Source organism: Ursus maritimus, unplaced genomic scaffold, assembly GCF_017311325.1.
Source record: "Ursus maritimus isolate PB19 unplaced genomic scaffold, ASM1731132v1 scaffold_28, whole genome shotgun sequence".
NCBI lineage: Eukaryota > Metazoa > Chordata > Mammalia > Carnivora > Ursidae > Ursus > Ursus maritimus.
Genome location: NW_024425341.1, coordinates 83,239 through 97,865, shown reverse-complemented (window position 1 = coordinate 97,865; position 14,627 = coordinate 83,239). Strand labels below are relative to the sequence as shown.

General features: G+C 37.5%; 1 protein-coding gene across 1 annotated transcript in view; it reads right to left on the bottom strand.

Moving 5' to 3' along the window:
• Positions 1-1,751: 1,751 nt before the first annotated feature.
• The window catches only part of LOC103677031 (arylamine N-acetyltransferase 1), a 59,715-nt gene continuing 46,839 nt past the window's right edge, over positions 1,752-14,627 (bottom strand). The window contains exon 2 of the mRNA XM_008706260.2: positions 1,752-2,731. Within this exon, the coding sequence (XP_008704482.1) occupies positions 1,853-2,725 (873 nt within the window). The 5' untranslated portion in view covers positions 2,726-2,731 and the 3' untranslated portion in view covers positions 1,752-1,852. The remainder of the gene's footprint in view (positions 2,732-14,627) is intronic.

Here is a 14,627-nt window from a genome sequence, read left to right as displayed (position 1 = left end):
TACCCATCACCGGCCTATCCCATTCCCCCACGCCCCTCCCCTCTGTAGCCCTCAGTTTGTTTCTCATAGTCCATAGTCTCTCATGTTTCATTCCCCCTTCTGATTACCCCCCCTTTCTTTATCCCTTTCTTCCCCTACTGATCATTCTAGTTCTTATGTTCCATAGATGCGAGAAATCATATGATAGTTGTCTTTCTCTGCTTGACTTATTTCACTTAGCATTATTTCCTCCAGTGCCGTCCATATTGTAGCAAATGTTGAGAACTCGTTCTTTCTGATTGCTGAGTAATATTCCATTGTATATATGGACCACAACTTCTTAATCCAGTCATCTTCAACAAGTGCCTTCTTTAATACAAATCATCCATCTGGCCCATCCACTACCCACAACCCTCAATCAACCCTAGTTTGTTCTCTATTGGTAAGAGTCACTTATGGCTTGTTTCCCTCTCTCTTTTTCTTCTTCTTCCATGTCCCACATGTTCATCTGTTTTCTTTCTTAAATTCCACATATGAGTGAGACCATAAGGTATTTGTCTTTCTCTGACTTATTTCATGTGCCGTAATATACTCTAGTTCTATCTACATTATTGCAAATGGCAAGATTTCATTCTTTTTGATGGCTAATATTCCATTGTGTATATATATATACCACCTCTTCTTTGATGGACATTTGGGCCCTCTCCATAGTTTGGCTATCATTGATAATGTTGCTATAAACATCAGGGTGCATGTACCCCCTTTGAATCTGTATTTTTGTATCTTTTTGGTAAATACCTAAGAGTGCAATTGCTGGATTGTAGGGAGTTCTATTTTCAACTTTCTGAGGAACTTTTTGAGGAACCTCCAGTTTTCATTCCCACCAACAGTGCAAGAGGGTTCCCCTTTCTTCATATCCTCACCAACACTTGTTCTTTCTTTGTTGTTGATTTTAGCCATTCTGATAAGTGAGGTGGAATCTCACTGTAGTTTTGATTTTTATTTCCCTGATGATGAGTGATGTTGAGCATTTTTTTCATGTGTCTGTTAGCCATTTGTATGTCTTCTTTGGAGAAGTGTCTATTCATGTCTTCCACATATTTATTAACTGGATTATTTATTTTGGAGGATGTTGAGTTTGATAAATTCTTTATAGATTATGACACCTACCCTGTCTCTATGTCATTTGCAAATATCTTCTCCCATTCCATGGGCTGCCTTTTAGTTTTATTGCTATTTTTCTTCACTGTGCAGAAGATTTTTATTTTTATGAAGTCCCAATAGTTCATTTTTGCTTTTGTTTCCCTTGCCTCTGGTGACGAGTCTAGTAAGAAGTTGCTGCAGCCAAGGTCAAAGAAGTTGCTGCCTGTGTTCCCCTCTAGGATTTTGATGGTTTACTGTCTCACATTTAAGTCTTTGAATTTATTTATTTTGAATTGATTTTGGTCTAAGAAAGTGGTCAAGTTTCATTTGTGCATGTGGCTGTCCAGTTTTCCCAACACCACTTGTTGAAGGGACTGTCTTTTTTTCCATTGGATATTCTTTCTTGCTCTATTGAAGATTAGTTGACCATATAGTTGTGGATCCATTTCTGGGTTCTCTATTCTGTTTCATTGATCTATGAGTCTGTTTTTTTGTCAGTAACATACTGTCTTCATGACTACAGCTTTGTAATGTTAAATGTTGATATTTTTAAGGTAAAATTTTCCTCAGTGTAATGTGTGAGTATTGGGGAAATATGGTAATTGATAATTGATAAATTGGATGATACAGACATTTACAATTTTATTGTCTCTAATATATGTTTTAAAATTTTTTATGATAAAAATTTCAGTACATGAAGTAATACTGCAGACCATTTTTACTCCTTATACTAAATGGTGAAAAATTGATCACCATGTTTGGGCACAAGCTTTCTCTCCAAGGAAATATTAAATATATTTTTCAGATTTTTTTCTACTTCTTCCTCATTCAGTATCTTAAACTCTATCAAATCCATATTGCCCTTAAAATTGAATTTCCTATAGGTAAGGGTGCAGCCCACTAAACAGTGAACCCCTTCAGAGGTCTGCAAGGAACAGAATGACTTGCTTGTAAACACAGATGTTGGAGATATCTGAAGGTATGTATTCACAGACTCAAAATCTTCAATTGTTCGAGGTTCAAGAGTGAAGGAGTATATTTTTCGGTATTTGTTCTTTTCCAGGAGATCAGAATTAAGAAATTCTTGGTTTGGAATGTACTGCTCTCTTCTGATTTGGTCCAAGTACCAGATTCCTTTGTCTTCTGTCAAGTGGAAGATGCAAGGCACCTGTGGTTGATCCTTCCCAGAAATTAACTCCAGAGGCTGCCACATTTGGTAAGAACGTCCAAACCCAGCATCCACTATGTAATTCCTGCCATCAGTAGTCACCTTTAGAAGAAGGTGGATCATAGCATTGCTATATTTGTTGGCTGGAGTACTGTAAACATACCCTCCCAACATTGTGGTCTCAAAACCGATTGTGGTCAGAGCCCAGTACAGAAGATGATTGACCTGGAGACACCACCCACCACGGTTCTTTCTCACAATTTGATCAAAAATCACTTCCAAGCCCAATTCCATGGCTTCCCCACAATGGATGTTAAGGTTCTCAAAGGGAATGGCTCTGATCTGGTGCTGAAGAATGTCAGTTAATGTTTCCAAGTCCAATTTCTTCCTAGAGTTCCTATATCCAATTCTTTCAAAATATGCTTCAATGTCCATGATCCCCTAAGGGAAATAAAACAAAATAGAAATCAATATATTACTCTTGGGGGGAAAGATGGAAGAGAAGTAGGGGACCCTATATCAACCAGTCCCTTGAATTGAGCTGGATATCTACCAGACCATTTTGAACACCCATAAAATCAGTCTGAGATGTAAGAAGATGTATCTGGATCTCTACAAACAGAACTTCCCTGGTAGTTGGTCTCGAGGTGGGGAGCTAAGAGTCTGCAGGCAGATATCAGAAGATAAACAGAAGAGGAAGGGAGCATCCATGAATTTGCACCAGGAAGGCAAAGACCTCCTGTTCTGGGGACAGGGCACAAACTTGCAGACTGGTAGCAGCGGGAAAGGTCTTTAGAACACTGTCCCCCAGACTGAAAAATGGAGCTAGGGAGCATGGGTGCAAACTGCGGGNNNGGGGGGGGCTGGTGGTTTTAGAAGCACAAAGGGTGGAGATGTGCCTGGCCCTGGGACCAAGGACTGGGAGAGCAGCCATGGAGTGCACAACCCAGGACACTGGATTTTTAGCACAATAGACAGAAACGGAGTCAGTGTGGCCCAGAGAGCTCAGTGAAGAGCAGACTGTGGCCTCTGTGTTCTGAGATGGAGTTTGGATACGGCCACTTCTGCTCTGATTCTCAGAAGAGACATGGAAAGCCACCAGGGAAAGCCACCAGAGAACAAAAGCCACAAAAAAACAGTTCCCACTGAGCCCATACCCCCCCAATGGGGTCAGGGGCATTCTGCCCAAATAGGGTTGCCTGAGTATCAGCACAGCAGGAACCACCCCCAGAAGGCAGGCTGGAAGACCAAGAAGCCCACATTCCTGAAGTCCCTTAAAAATAGGTGCATTTGCTTGGGTCCTGGTTAATAATTTAGACTCTGTACATGCCCACAACCACACCTCATCAGAATGACAAGTAGGAGGAACCCCCAACAGAGGAAATAAACAGAGACTGTGGCCTCTGCCACAGAACTAACTGACATGGATATAACCGAGATGTCAGAAATGGATTTCAGAGTAGCAATTATCAAGATGATGTATAGGCTTGAGAAAAATATTAACAAAAATATAGAATCTCTAAAGGCTGAAATGAGAACAAATCTGGTGACATTTAAAAATGTATAAATGAAATGAAGTCTAAACTGGATGCTCTGACTGCCAGGGTAAATGAGGCAGAAGAATGAATTGGTGAGTTAGAGGATAAGATGATAGAAAAGAAGGAAAAAGAGGTGGCATGGGAAAAATGAATCCAATTTCAAGAAACTAAGCTGAGGGAAATTACTGATTCAATGAAAGTTTCCAATGTCAGAATTATAGGGATACCCAAAGGGGTAGAGAAAAAAAGAGGTCTAGAAGATATATTTTAGCAAATCGTAGCTGAGAACTTCCCTAATCTGGGGAACGAAACAAGCATTCTTGTCCAAGAGGCAGAGAGGACTGCTCCCAAGATCATTGAGAACAGACCGACTCCACAATATATAATAGTACAATTTGCAAATCTTAGATCCATGGAAACAATCTTGAAAGTGGTGAGGGGGGAAGATTTCTTATGCACAGGGGGAGGAACATCAGAATATCATCAAACCTGTCCACAGAGACCTGGAAAGCCAGAAAGGACTGGCAAGACATATTAAGAGCATTAAATGAGAAGAACATGCAGCCAAGGATACTATACCTAGCAAGGCTGTCATTCAGAATGGATGGAGAGAAAGGAAGCTTCCAGGACAAGCACAAACTGAAAGAATATGTGCTGACAAAGACGGCCCTGCAAGAAATATTAAGGGGGATTCTATAAAAGAAGAAAGACACCAAGAGCGATACAGAACAAAAATTTACAGAGACAATCTACAGAAACAAGGACTTAACAGACAACATGACAACATTAAAATCATATCTCTCAATAATCGCTCTCAATATGAATGACCTAAATGCTCCCATAAAATGACACAGAGTTACAGATTGGATAAGAAGACATGACCCATCCATGTGCTGTCTACAAGACTCACTTTGAACCTAAAGATACATCCAGACTAAAAGGGAAGGGATGGAGAACAATTTTTCATGCCTATGGACCTCAAAAGAAAGCTGGGGTAGCAATTCTCATATCAGACAAATTAGATATTAAGCTAAGGACTGTAGGTAGAGATATAGAAGGACACTATATTATTCTTAAAGGGTATAACCAACATGAGGATCTAACAATTATAAATATCTATGCCCCCAACAGGGGAGCAGTCAACTAAATAAGCCAACTGTTAACCAAAGTAATGAAACATATAGATAATAATACGTTAATAGTAGGGAACCTCAACACTCCACTCTCATAAATAAACAGATCATCTAAGCAGAAAATCAACAAAGAAACAAGAGCTTTGAATGATATACTGGACCAGATGGACCTCATAGATGTATACGGAGCATTCTACCTTAAAACAACAGAATGCTCATTCTTTTCAAATGACATGGAACTTTCTCCAGAATAGACCATATACTGGGTCACAAAACAGGTCTCAACTGATACCAAAAGATTGAGATTATTCCCTGCATGTTCTCAGATGGCAATGCTTTGAAACTGGAACTCAAACACAGGAGAAAACTTGGAAGAAACTCAAACACTTGGAAGCTAAGGACCATCCTGCTTAAGAATGTTTGGGTAAACCAGGGAATTTGAGAAGAGCTTAAGCAATTTATGGAAACCAATGAGAATGAAAAAACACCAGTCCAGAACCTGTGGGATATTGCAAAGTCAGTCCTAAGGGGGAAATACATAGCCATCCAAGCCTCACTCAAAAGAATAGAAAAATCTAAAAATACAGACCCTATACTCACACCTTAAACAATTGGAGATAGAAAAGAACAGGCCTAAGCCACGCATAAAAAGAGAACTGCTTAAGATTAGAGCAGGGATCAATGAATTAGAAGCCATAAATACAGTAGAGCAGATCAACAAAACTAGAAGCTGGCTCTTCGAAAGAATTAATAAGATCGATAAACCACTGGCCAGACTTATCCAAAAGAAAAAAGAAAGGACTCAAGTTAATAAAATTATGAATGAAAGAGGAGAGATCATGACTAACACCAAGGAAATAGAAATGATCATTAGAAACTATTACCAACAACTATATGCCAATAAGTTAAGCAACCTGGAAGAAATGGATACCTTCCTGGAAATCTATAAACTATCAAGACTGAAACAGAAAGAGATTGACAACTTAAATAGGCCAATATCCAATAATGAGATTAAAGCAGTGATCAAACCCCCCCCCCCAAAAAAAAAACAAGAGTCCAGGGCCTGATGGATTCCCCGGGGAATTCTACCATACATTCAAAGAAGAAATAATACCTATTCTCCTGAAGCTGTTTCAAAACATAGAAACAGAAGGAAAACTTCCAAACCCATTCTATGAGGCCAGCTTTACCTTGATCCCAAAACCAGGCAAGAACCTCATCAAAATGGAGAATTACAGACAGATATCCCTGATGAATATGGATGCCAAAATTCTCAACAAGATCCTAGCTAATAGGATCCAACAGTACATTAAAAGGATTATCTATCATGACCAGGTGGGACACATCCCTGGGATGCAAAGGTGGTTCAGCATTTGGAAATCAATCAGTGTGATAGAACACATTAATAAGAGAAGAGATAAAAATCATATGGTCCTCTCAATTGATGTAGAAAAAGCATTTGAATAAATACAGCATCCTTTACTGTTTAAAACCCTTCACAGTGTAGGGTACATTCTTCAATTTAATAAAAACCATCTATGAAAAGCCCACAGTGAATATCATTCTCAATGGGGAAAAGCTGAGAGCCATTCCCTTAAAATCAGGAACACAACAAGGATGCCCTCTCTCGCCATTATTGTTCAACATAGTACTAGAACTCTTAGCCTCAGCAATCAGACAACGAAAAGAAATAAAAGGTATTCAGACTGGCAAAGAGGAAGTCAAACTCTCTCTCTTCGCAGATGACATGATACTTTATGTGGAAAACCCAAAAGATTCCACCCCCAAGTTACTAGAACTAATACGGCAATTCACCAGTGTGGCAGGATACAAAATCAACTCACAGAAATCAATTGCATTTCTATACACTAACAATGTACCTGTAGAAAGAGAAATTAAGGAATTGGTTCCATTTACAATAGCACCAAAAACTGTAAGATACCTGGGAATAAACTTAACCAAAGAGGTAAAGGAGCTATACTCTTGAAACTACAGAACACTTTTGAAAAAAAATTGAAGAAGACACACAGAAAATGGAAAAACATTCCATGCTCATGGATTGGAAGAATAAACATTTTTAAAATGTCTATGCTGCCCAAGGCACTCTACACTTTCAATGCCATCCCTATTAAAATACCATTGGAATTTTTCACAGAGCTGGAACCAACAATCCTAAAATTTGGAGAGATCCAGAAAAGACCCTGAATTGCCAAAGGAATGTTGAAAAAAACAAAGCTGGGGGCAGCATGTTGCCTGATTTCAGGCTATACTACAAGCTGTGATCACCAAGACAGCATGGTACTGGCATAAAAACAGACACATAGACCAATGGAACAGAGTACAGACTTCAGAAATGGACCCTCAACTCTATGGTCAACTAATTTTTGACAAAGCAGGAAAAAACATCCAATGGAAAAATGACAGTCTCTTCAATAAACGGTACTGGGAAAATTGGACAGATGTATACAGAAGAATGAAACTCGACCATTCTCTTACACCATACACAAAGATAAACTCTAAATGGATGTAAGACCTTGATGTGAGACAAGAATCCATCAAAATCATAGAGGAGAACATAGGCCATAACCTCTTGGACATCGGCCATAGCAACCTCTTTCATGACACATCTCCAAAGGCAAGGGAAACAAAAGCAAAAATGAACTTGTGGGATTTCATCAAGGTAAAAAGCTCCTGCACAGCAAAGGAAACTGTCAACAAAACTAAGAGGCAACCCACAGAATGGGGAAGATATTTGCAAATGACCATTCAGATAAAGGGCTGGTATGCAAGACTTATAAAGAACTTCTCAAACTCAACAACTAAAAAACAAATAATCAAATCAAAAAATGGGCAGAAGATATGAACAGACACTTCTGATGAAGACATACAAATGGCTAACAAACACATGAAAAAATGTTCCACATCATTAACCATCAGGGAAATTCAAATCAAAACCACATTGAGGGGGCGCCTGGGTGGCGCAGTCGTTAAGCGTCTGCCTTCGGCTCAGGGCGTGATCCCGGCGTTCTGGGATCGAGTCCCACATCAGGCTCCTCCGCTGGGAGCCTGCTTCTTCTTCTCCCACTCCCCCTGCTTGTGTTCCCTCTCTCGCTGGCTGTCTCTGTCAAATAAATAAAATCTTTAAAAAAAAAAAAAACCACATTGAGATACCACCTTACACCAGTTAGAATGGCAAAAATTGACAAGGCAAGGAACAGCAAATGTTGGAGAGGATGTGGAGAAAGGGAAACCCTCTTATACTGTTGGTGGAAATGCAAGTTGGTACAGCCACTTTGGAAAACAGTGTGGAGGTCCCTCAAAAAGTTAAAAATAGAGCTACCCTGTGACCCAACAATTGTGCTAGTGGGTATTTACCCCAAAGATACAGATTTAATTAAAAGAAAGGCCTTATGCAACCCAATGTTCATAGCAGCAATGTCCACAATAGCCAAACTATGGAAGGAGCCAAGATGCCCTTCAATAGATGAATGGATAAAGAAGTTATGATTCATATATATGATGGAATATTACTCGGCCATCAGGATGTACCCAATATTTGCATCAACATGGATGGAACTGGAGGAGATTATGCTAAGTGAAATAAGTCAAGCAAAGAAAGACAATTATCATATGGTTTCACTCATTTGTGGAACATAGGAATAGCAGGGAGGACATTAGGAGAAGGAAGGGAAAAATGAAGGGGGAGGGAACAGAGGGGGAGATGAACCATAAGGGACTATGGACTCCAGAAAACAAACTGAGGGTTTTAGGGGGGGATGGCCTAGCCCGGTGATGGGTATTAAGGAGGGCATGTTTTGCACGGAGCACTGGGTGTTATACACAAACAATGACTAATGAAACACTACATAAAAAATGAATGATGTTCTGTATGGTGACTAACATATCATAATAATAAATAAATAAATAAATAAATAAATAAATAAATAAATAAATAAATAAAATACACTACTTCTGCACTGGATTTGTTTGATTAGCTTAATTATAACAAATGTATTTTAGGTATGTAAATAAATTCAGTGGTTATAAATATCTATAATCATAAATCTTTTGTTTAGTGCTTTTATTGTATAAATTACTTTTGTACATATAAACTTAGTAACCCTGTAGAAAAACTATTATCACTTCTTTCATGCTTTAAGCATGAGAAATTGGAAATCCAAAATAAGTGAGGAGTGAAACTATATAAACAGTTTACATGTGGTTTTCTTCACGACAAAAAAAACAAGGTTCAAATTGGTATCAAAATAGGGTTTACAAATAGTTCTGAATATAAATAGGAGAATTATATAAAGGAGTCTAATGATTTCATGGTACCTTATCCACTCACTTTCCCCTTTAGATAAAATTATCCGGTCAAAGTTTCCCACTCAAAGATTACATTCATTTGTGCATTAATTTATTAATTCATTCAACATATTTTCTGAATACCTACTATGTATTTGTTCCTGCTCTGCTGCTTGCTTGCCCTCAGAAATCTTACATTTTTAGTGGGAGTTGGATGACATGGATAGCAAATTGATAAAACAATAAAACATTCAATTTCTTAGATTTTGATAAGTGCTCTGTGGAAAACTACAGCAAAGAAGTCACGTTATGCACTGAGAAAACTAATTTCGAATGAAATGATTAAAGAAGGCATCATTGTGACCTTAAGGATGTGAAAGAATGAGCCATGTCCACATGTTTGGGATTGAGGCAGAAGAAACAAAGCAAAAAAAAAAAAAAAAGTCTCAAAGGAGAACCTGCCTGGAGTGCTCAAAGAATATGTAGGAGCCCAGGGCGACTGAAGCAGAGTAAGTGGGAGGGAATGTGAATGGAGATGAGATAAGACAATTAACGCAGGCCTATATAATACCAGCCTTTTGGCTTGAACTCTGAAATCAGAATCATAGTGAGAAGGGCAGTGGGGGAAGGTTACAGTTTGGGCAAATTGTACCATAATCAATTTGATATTTCTGGTTATTATATGAAGAATAAGCTGTATGTATTCAGCTAAATAGACATGTGACCCAGGTAGACTAATTAAAAACATGTATGTTCTAGGACCAGTACTTTGCTGTGAATGGTATGTTAACCAAGTCAAGTCAATGAGACTCTATTGAAGGAATATTTCAGAAACCTAAGCAGATAAGTTCTGCTGCAGGGCTAAGAACTGGTAAGGTATTTTCTCAAAGCTACTGGGAGAACTTGCTGAAAAATAATATCAAGAAAAATTTATGGAGTTGAGGAATGAAAAGCAGGAGAAAAATATGAGAAAAGATCTGAATTAAATCTTAAATTATCTCTTGACCTTCTATTAAGGTGAGCTAGCAAAAATAAATAAATAAATAAATAAATAAATAAATAAATAAATATAAAAATTCCTTATTTTGCTAAATCCCATGTAGAAAACGTTTCTGTCCCTTGCTGGAGAAAGGTCCTAATCCCATGTAGATGCTAATTGTAACAGAAGTGCATTACCACTATTACTATGACATGACCTGAAGTGACATGATACCAAAGGCCCTGTCCCATAGGATAATGATAATAAGCTATGTGTTTTTATTGTCCTCCTTATTCTCATTTCTTTTGTACTCAATTTTTCTTTTTTGATCAGCTTTTTCCATTTTGCTAGGGTTTTAACTTTCTCTATTTTTAATGTCTGCAACACTATTTTCTCTTAATCTATTAAGTTTGTGTAATCTCTTCTCATCTTATTTGCATTGATATCCTTTACCAACATGTGCACAAACTCTAAAACTACCGTTCAGATATGGAAAAGCAATTGTAATTGAGCCAGGCCATCCAAAACCCTCTCTTATTCTATATCTAGAAGCACTGTTGAGTAAGTAAGGAGGGCAGGTGATATGGAACAAAAGAAACATGGTTTAGAGATGCTTGACCTTTAAAAAAATTCATTCAACCATCTTTTCCCTTTTCAATTTAGTTAACATATAGTGTATTATTAGTTTCAGGCATAGAATTTAGTGATTCATTACTTGCATATAATACCCAGTGCTCATGACATTAAGTGCCCACCTTAATGCCCATCACCCAATTACCCCATCCCCCTACCCACCTCCCCTCCAGCAACCCTCAGTTTCTTTCCTATAGCTAAGACTCTTATGGTTTGCCTCCCTCTCTGTTTTTATCTTACTTTATTTTTCCTTCCCTTCCCCTATGCTCATCTATTTTGTTCCTTAAATTCCACATATGAGTAAAATCATATGGTATTTGTCTTTCTCTGACTGACTTATTTCACTTAGCATAATACCATCTTGTTACATCCATGTCTCTGTAAATGGCAAAATTTCATTCTTTTAGATGGCTGAGTAACTTTCATACACACACATACACACACACATCACATCTTTAGCCATTCATTGTCCATAGACATCTGGGCTCTTTCCATATTTTGGCTCTTGTGGACATTGCTGCTATAAACATTGAAGTGCACGTGCCTCTTCAAATCACTATGTTTGTATCTTTTCCTTCCATTTCCTTCTTTTGGAACAGCTTCAGAAAAATAGGTATTAATACTTCTTTGCATGTTTGGTAGAATTCCACTGGGAAGCCATCCAGCCCTGCACTGTTGTTTGTTGGGAGATTTTTCATTACTAATTCAATTTCTATGCTGGTTATGGGTCTCTTCATTTTTCAGTTTTGGTAGTTTATGTGTTTCTAGGAATGCATGTGTTTCTTCCAGTTTCAGTTTTGGTAGTTTATGTGTTTCTAGGAATGCATGTGTTTCTTCCAGATTGCCCAATTGTTGACATATAATGCTCATAATATGTTCTTATAATGTTTGTATTTCTTCAGTGTTGGTTGTGATCTCTCCTTTTTCATTCAGATTTTATTTATTTGGATCCTTTCTCTTTTCTTTTGATAAGTCTGGCTAGGGGTGTATCAATCTTTTTAATTCGTTCAAAGTACCAGCTCCTACTTTTGTTGATATGGGTTACTTTTTAATTTTTTATTTTTTATTATAATAATATTTTTATTGTATTATGTTAGTCACCATACAGTACATCCCTGGTTTTGATGTAAGTTTCCATGATTCATTAGTTGTGTATAACACCCAGTATACCATGCACTACGTGCCCTCCTTACTACCCATCACCAACCTATCCCACTCCCCCACCCCCCTCTCCTCTGAGGCCCTCAGTTTGTTTCTCAGAGTCCATAGTCTCTCCTGCTTCATTCCCCCTTCTGATTACCCCCCTTTCTTTATCTCTTTCTTCTCCTACCAATCTTCCTAGTTCTTATGTTTTTATGGGTTACTTTTTTTAAAAAAAAATCTGTATCACTGATTTCTGCTCTAATCTTTATTATTTGTCTTCTCCTCCTGGATTTAGACTTTATTTGCTATTCTTTTTCCAGCTCCTTTAAGTTAAGGTGAGGTTATGTATTTGAGACTTTCTTGCTTCTTGAGAAAGTCCTGTATTGCTATATACTTCCCTCTTAGGACCACCTTTGCTCCACCCCAAAGGTTCTGAACTGTTGTGCTTCCATTTTCATTTACTCCCATGTATATTTAAAAATCTTCTTTAATTTCCTGGTTGACCCATTCATTCTTTTGTAAGATGCTCTTTAACCATGTATTTGTGGTCCTTCTAAATATTTTCTTCTGGTTTACTTCAAGTTTCATAGCTTGTGATCTGAAAATATGCATGGTATGATCTCAATCTTTTTGTGCCTGGTGAAACCTAACTTGTGATCCAGTTTGTGATCTATTCTGGAGAATTTTCCTGTGAAAAGAATATGTATTCAGCTGCTTGAGATTCAAATGTTCTGAATATATTGGTTAAGTCCATCTGGTCTAGTGTATCAATAAAAGCCTTTGTTTTTTTGTTGATCTTCTGCTTAGATGATCTGTTCATTGCTCTGAGTGGGGTGTTAAAGTCCCTACTATTATTGTATTATTTATAATGAGTTTCTTTAATATGTTATTAGTTTATTCATATATTTGGCTGCTTCTATTAGTGGAATAAACACTAACAGTTGTTAGATGTTGTTGGATATACCCCTCTATTATGTATGATGTGGTGTCCTTTTGATCTCTTACTACATACAGTCTTTGGTTTAGAATCTAGTTTTTCTGATATAAGGATGGCTACTCCAGATTTCTTTTGTTGTAAATTAGCATGATATATGGTTCTCCACCCCTTCACTTTCAATCTGGAATGTATTTGGGTCTAAGATGAATCTCTTATAAGTAGCATGTCGATGGGTTCTCACTTTTTTTAAATCCATTCTGATACCCTATATCTTTCTTTTGGAGTATTTAGTCCATTAACACTCAGAGTAATTATTGAAAGATATGAATTTATGTACCATTGTATTACTTGTAAAGTTGCTGTTCCTATAGATTGTCTCTGTTCCTTTTTAGTCTTTGTTACCTTTGGCCTCTCTTTGTTCATAGGGTCTCCTTTAATATTTCTTGCAGGGCTGGTTTAGTGGTCATGAATGCCTTTAGTGTTTGCTTGTCTTGGAAACTCTTTATCTCTTCTTCTAATCTGAATGACATCCTTTCTGGATAAACTATTCTTGGCTACATATTTTTGCAACTTAGCACACTGAATATATCATTTCAGTCCTTTCTGGCCTTGCCAGGTCTCTGTGGACAGGTCTGCTGCCAGCCTTATGTTTCTACCTTTGTAGCTTAAAGGCGTCCTCTTCAAAGCTGTTTGCAGGATATTCTCTTTATATTTGCAAGTTATATGTCATGGTGTCGACCTATTTTTGTTGATTATGAGGGGAATTCTCCGTGCCTCTTAAACCTAAATGTCTGTTTTCTTCCTCAGATTAGGTAAGTTCTCTGCTATAATTCATACAAATAAATCTTTTGCTCTTCTTTCCCCACTCTTCATCTTCTGGGATTCCTATAATATGGATATTAATTTGCTGTATGGAATTACTGAGTTCCCTAAGTGTACCTTTGTGATCTAATAGTTTTCTTTCCTTCTTTTCAGCTTTCTTATTTTCCATAATTTCATCTTCTATATCACTGATTTGCTCTTATGCTTCATTCATCATTTTTATGGCCTTCATTTGTGACTGCATCTTGGTAATAGCATTTTAAATTTTAGCCTGACTACATTTTAGTTATTTTATCTCTACAGTAAGGGATTTTCTAGTGTCTTCTGTACTTTTTTCAAGCTCAACCAGTAACTTTATAATCCTCATTTTAAATCTAGTTCAGATATCATACTTATATCTGTATTGATTAAATCCTTGGAAGTGAGTACTACCTCTTGTTCTTTCTTTTGGGGTATTTTTCTCAGTCACATCTTTTTGTCCTAGCAAAGAAAAGAAGAAAAAAACAAACAACAACAAAAACAACAATAACAACAAAAAACAAAACAAAACAAAAACTAGATCTTGCATGTGTTTTGATCTGCTTGTTAAAAGGCACTGGAGGAGATAATGTTAAGTGAAATAAGTCAAGCAGAGAAAGACAATTATCATATGATTTCTCTCATCTATGGAACATAAGAACTAGGAAGATCGGTAGGGGAAGAAAGGGATAAAGAAAGTGGGGGTATTCAGAAGGGGGACTGAAGCATGGGAGACTATGGACTCTGAGAAACAAACTGAGGGCTTCAGAGGGGAAGAGGGTGAGGGAATGGGATAGACTGGTGGTGGGTAGTAAGGAGGGCACATATT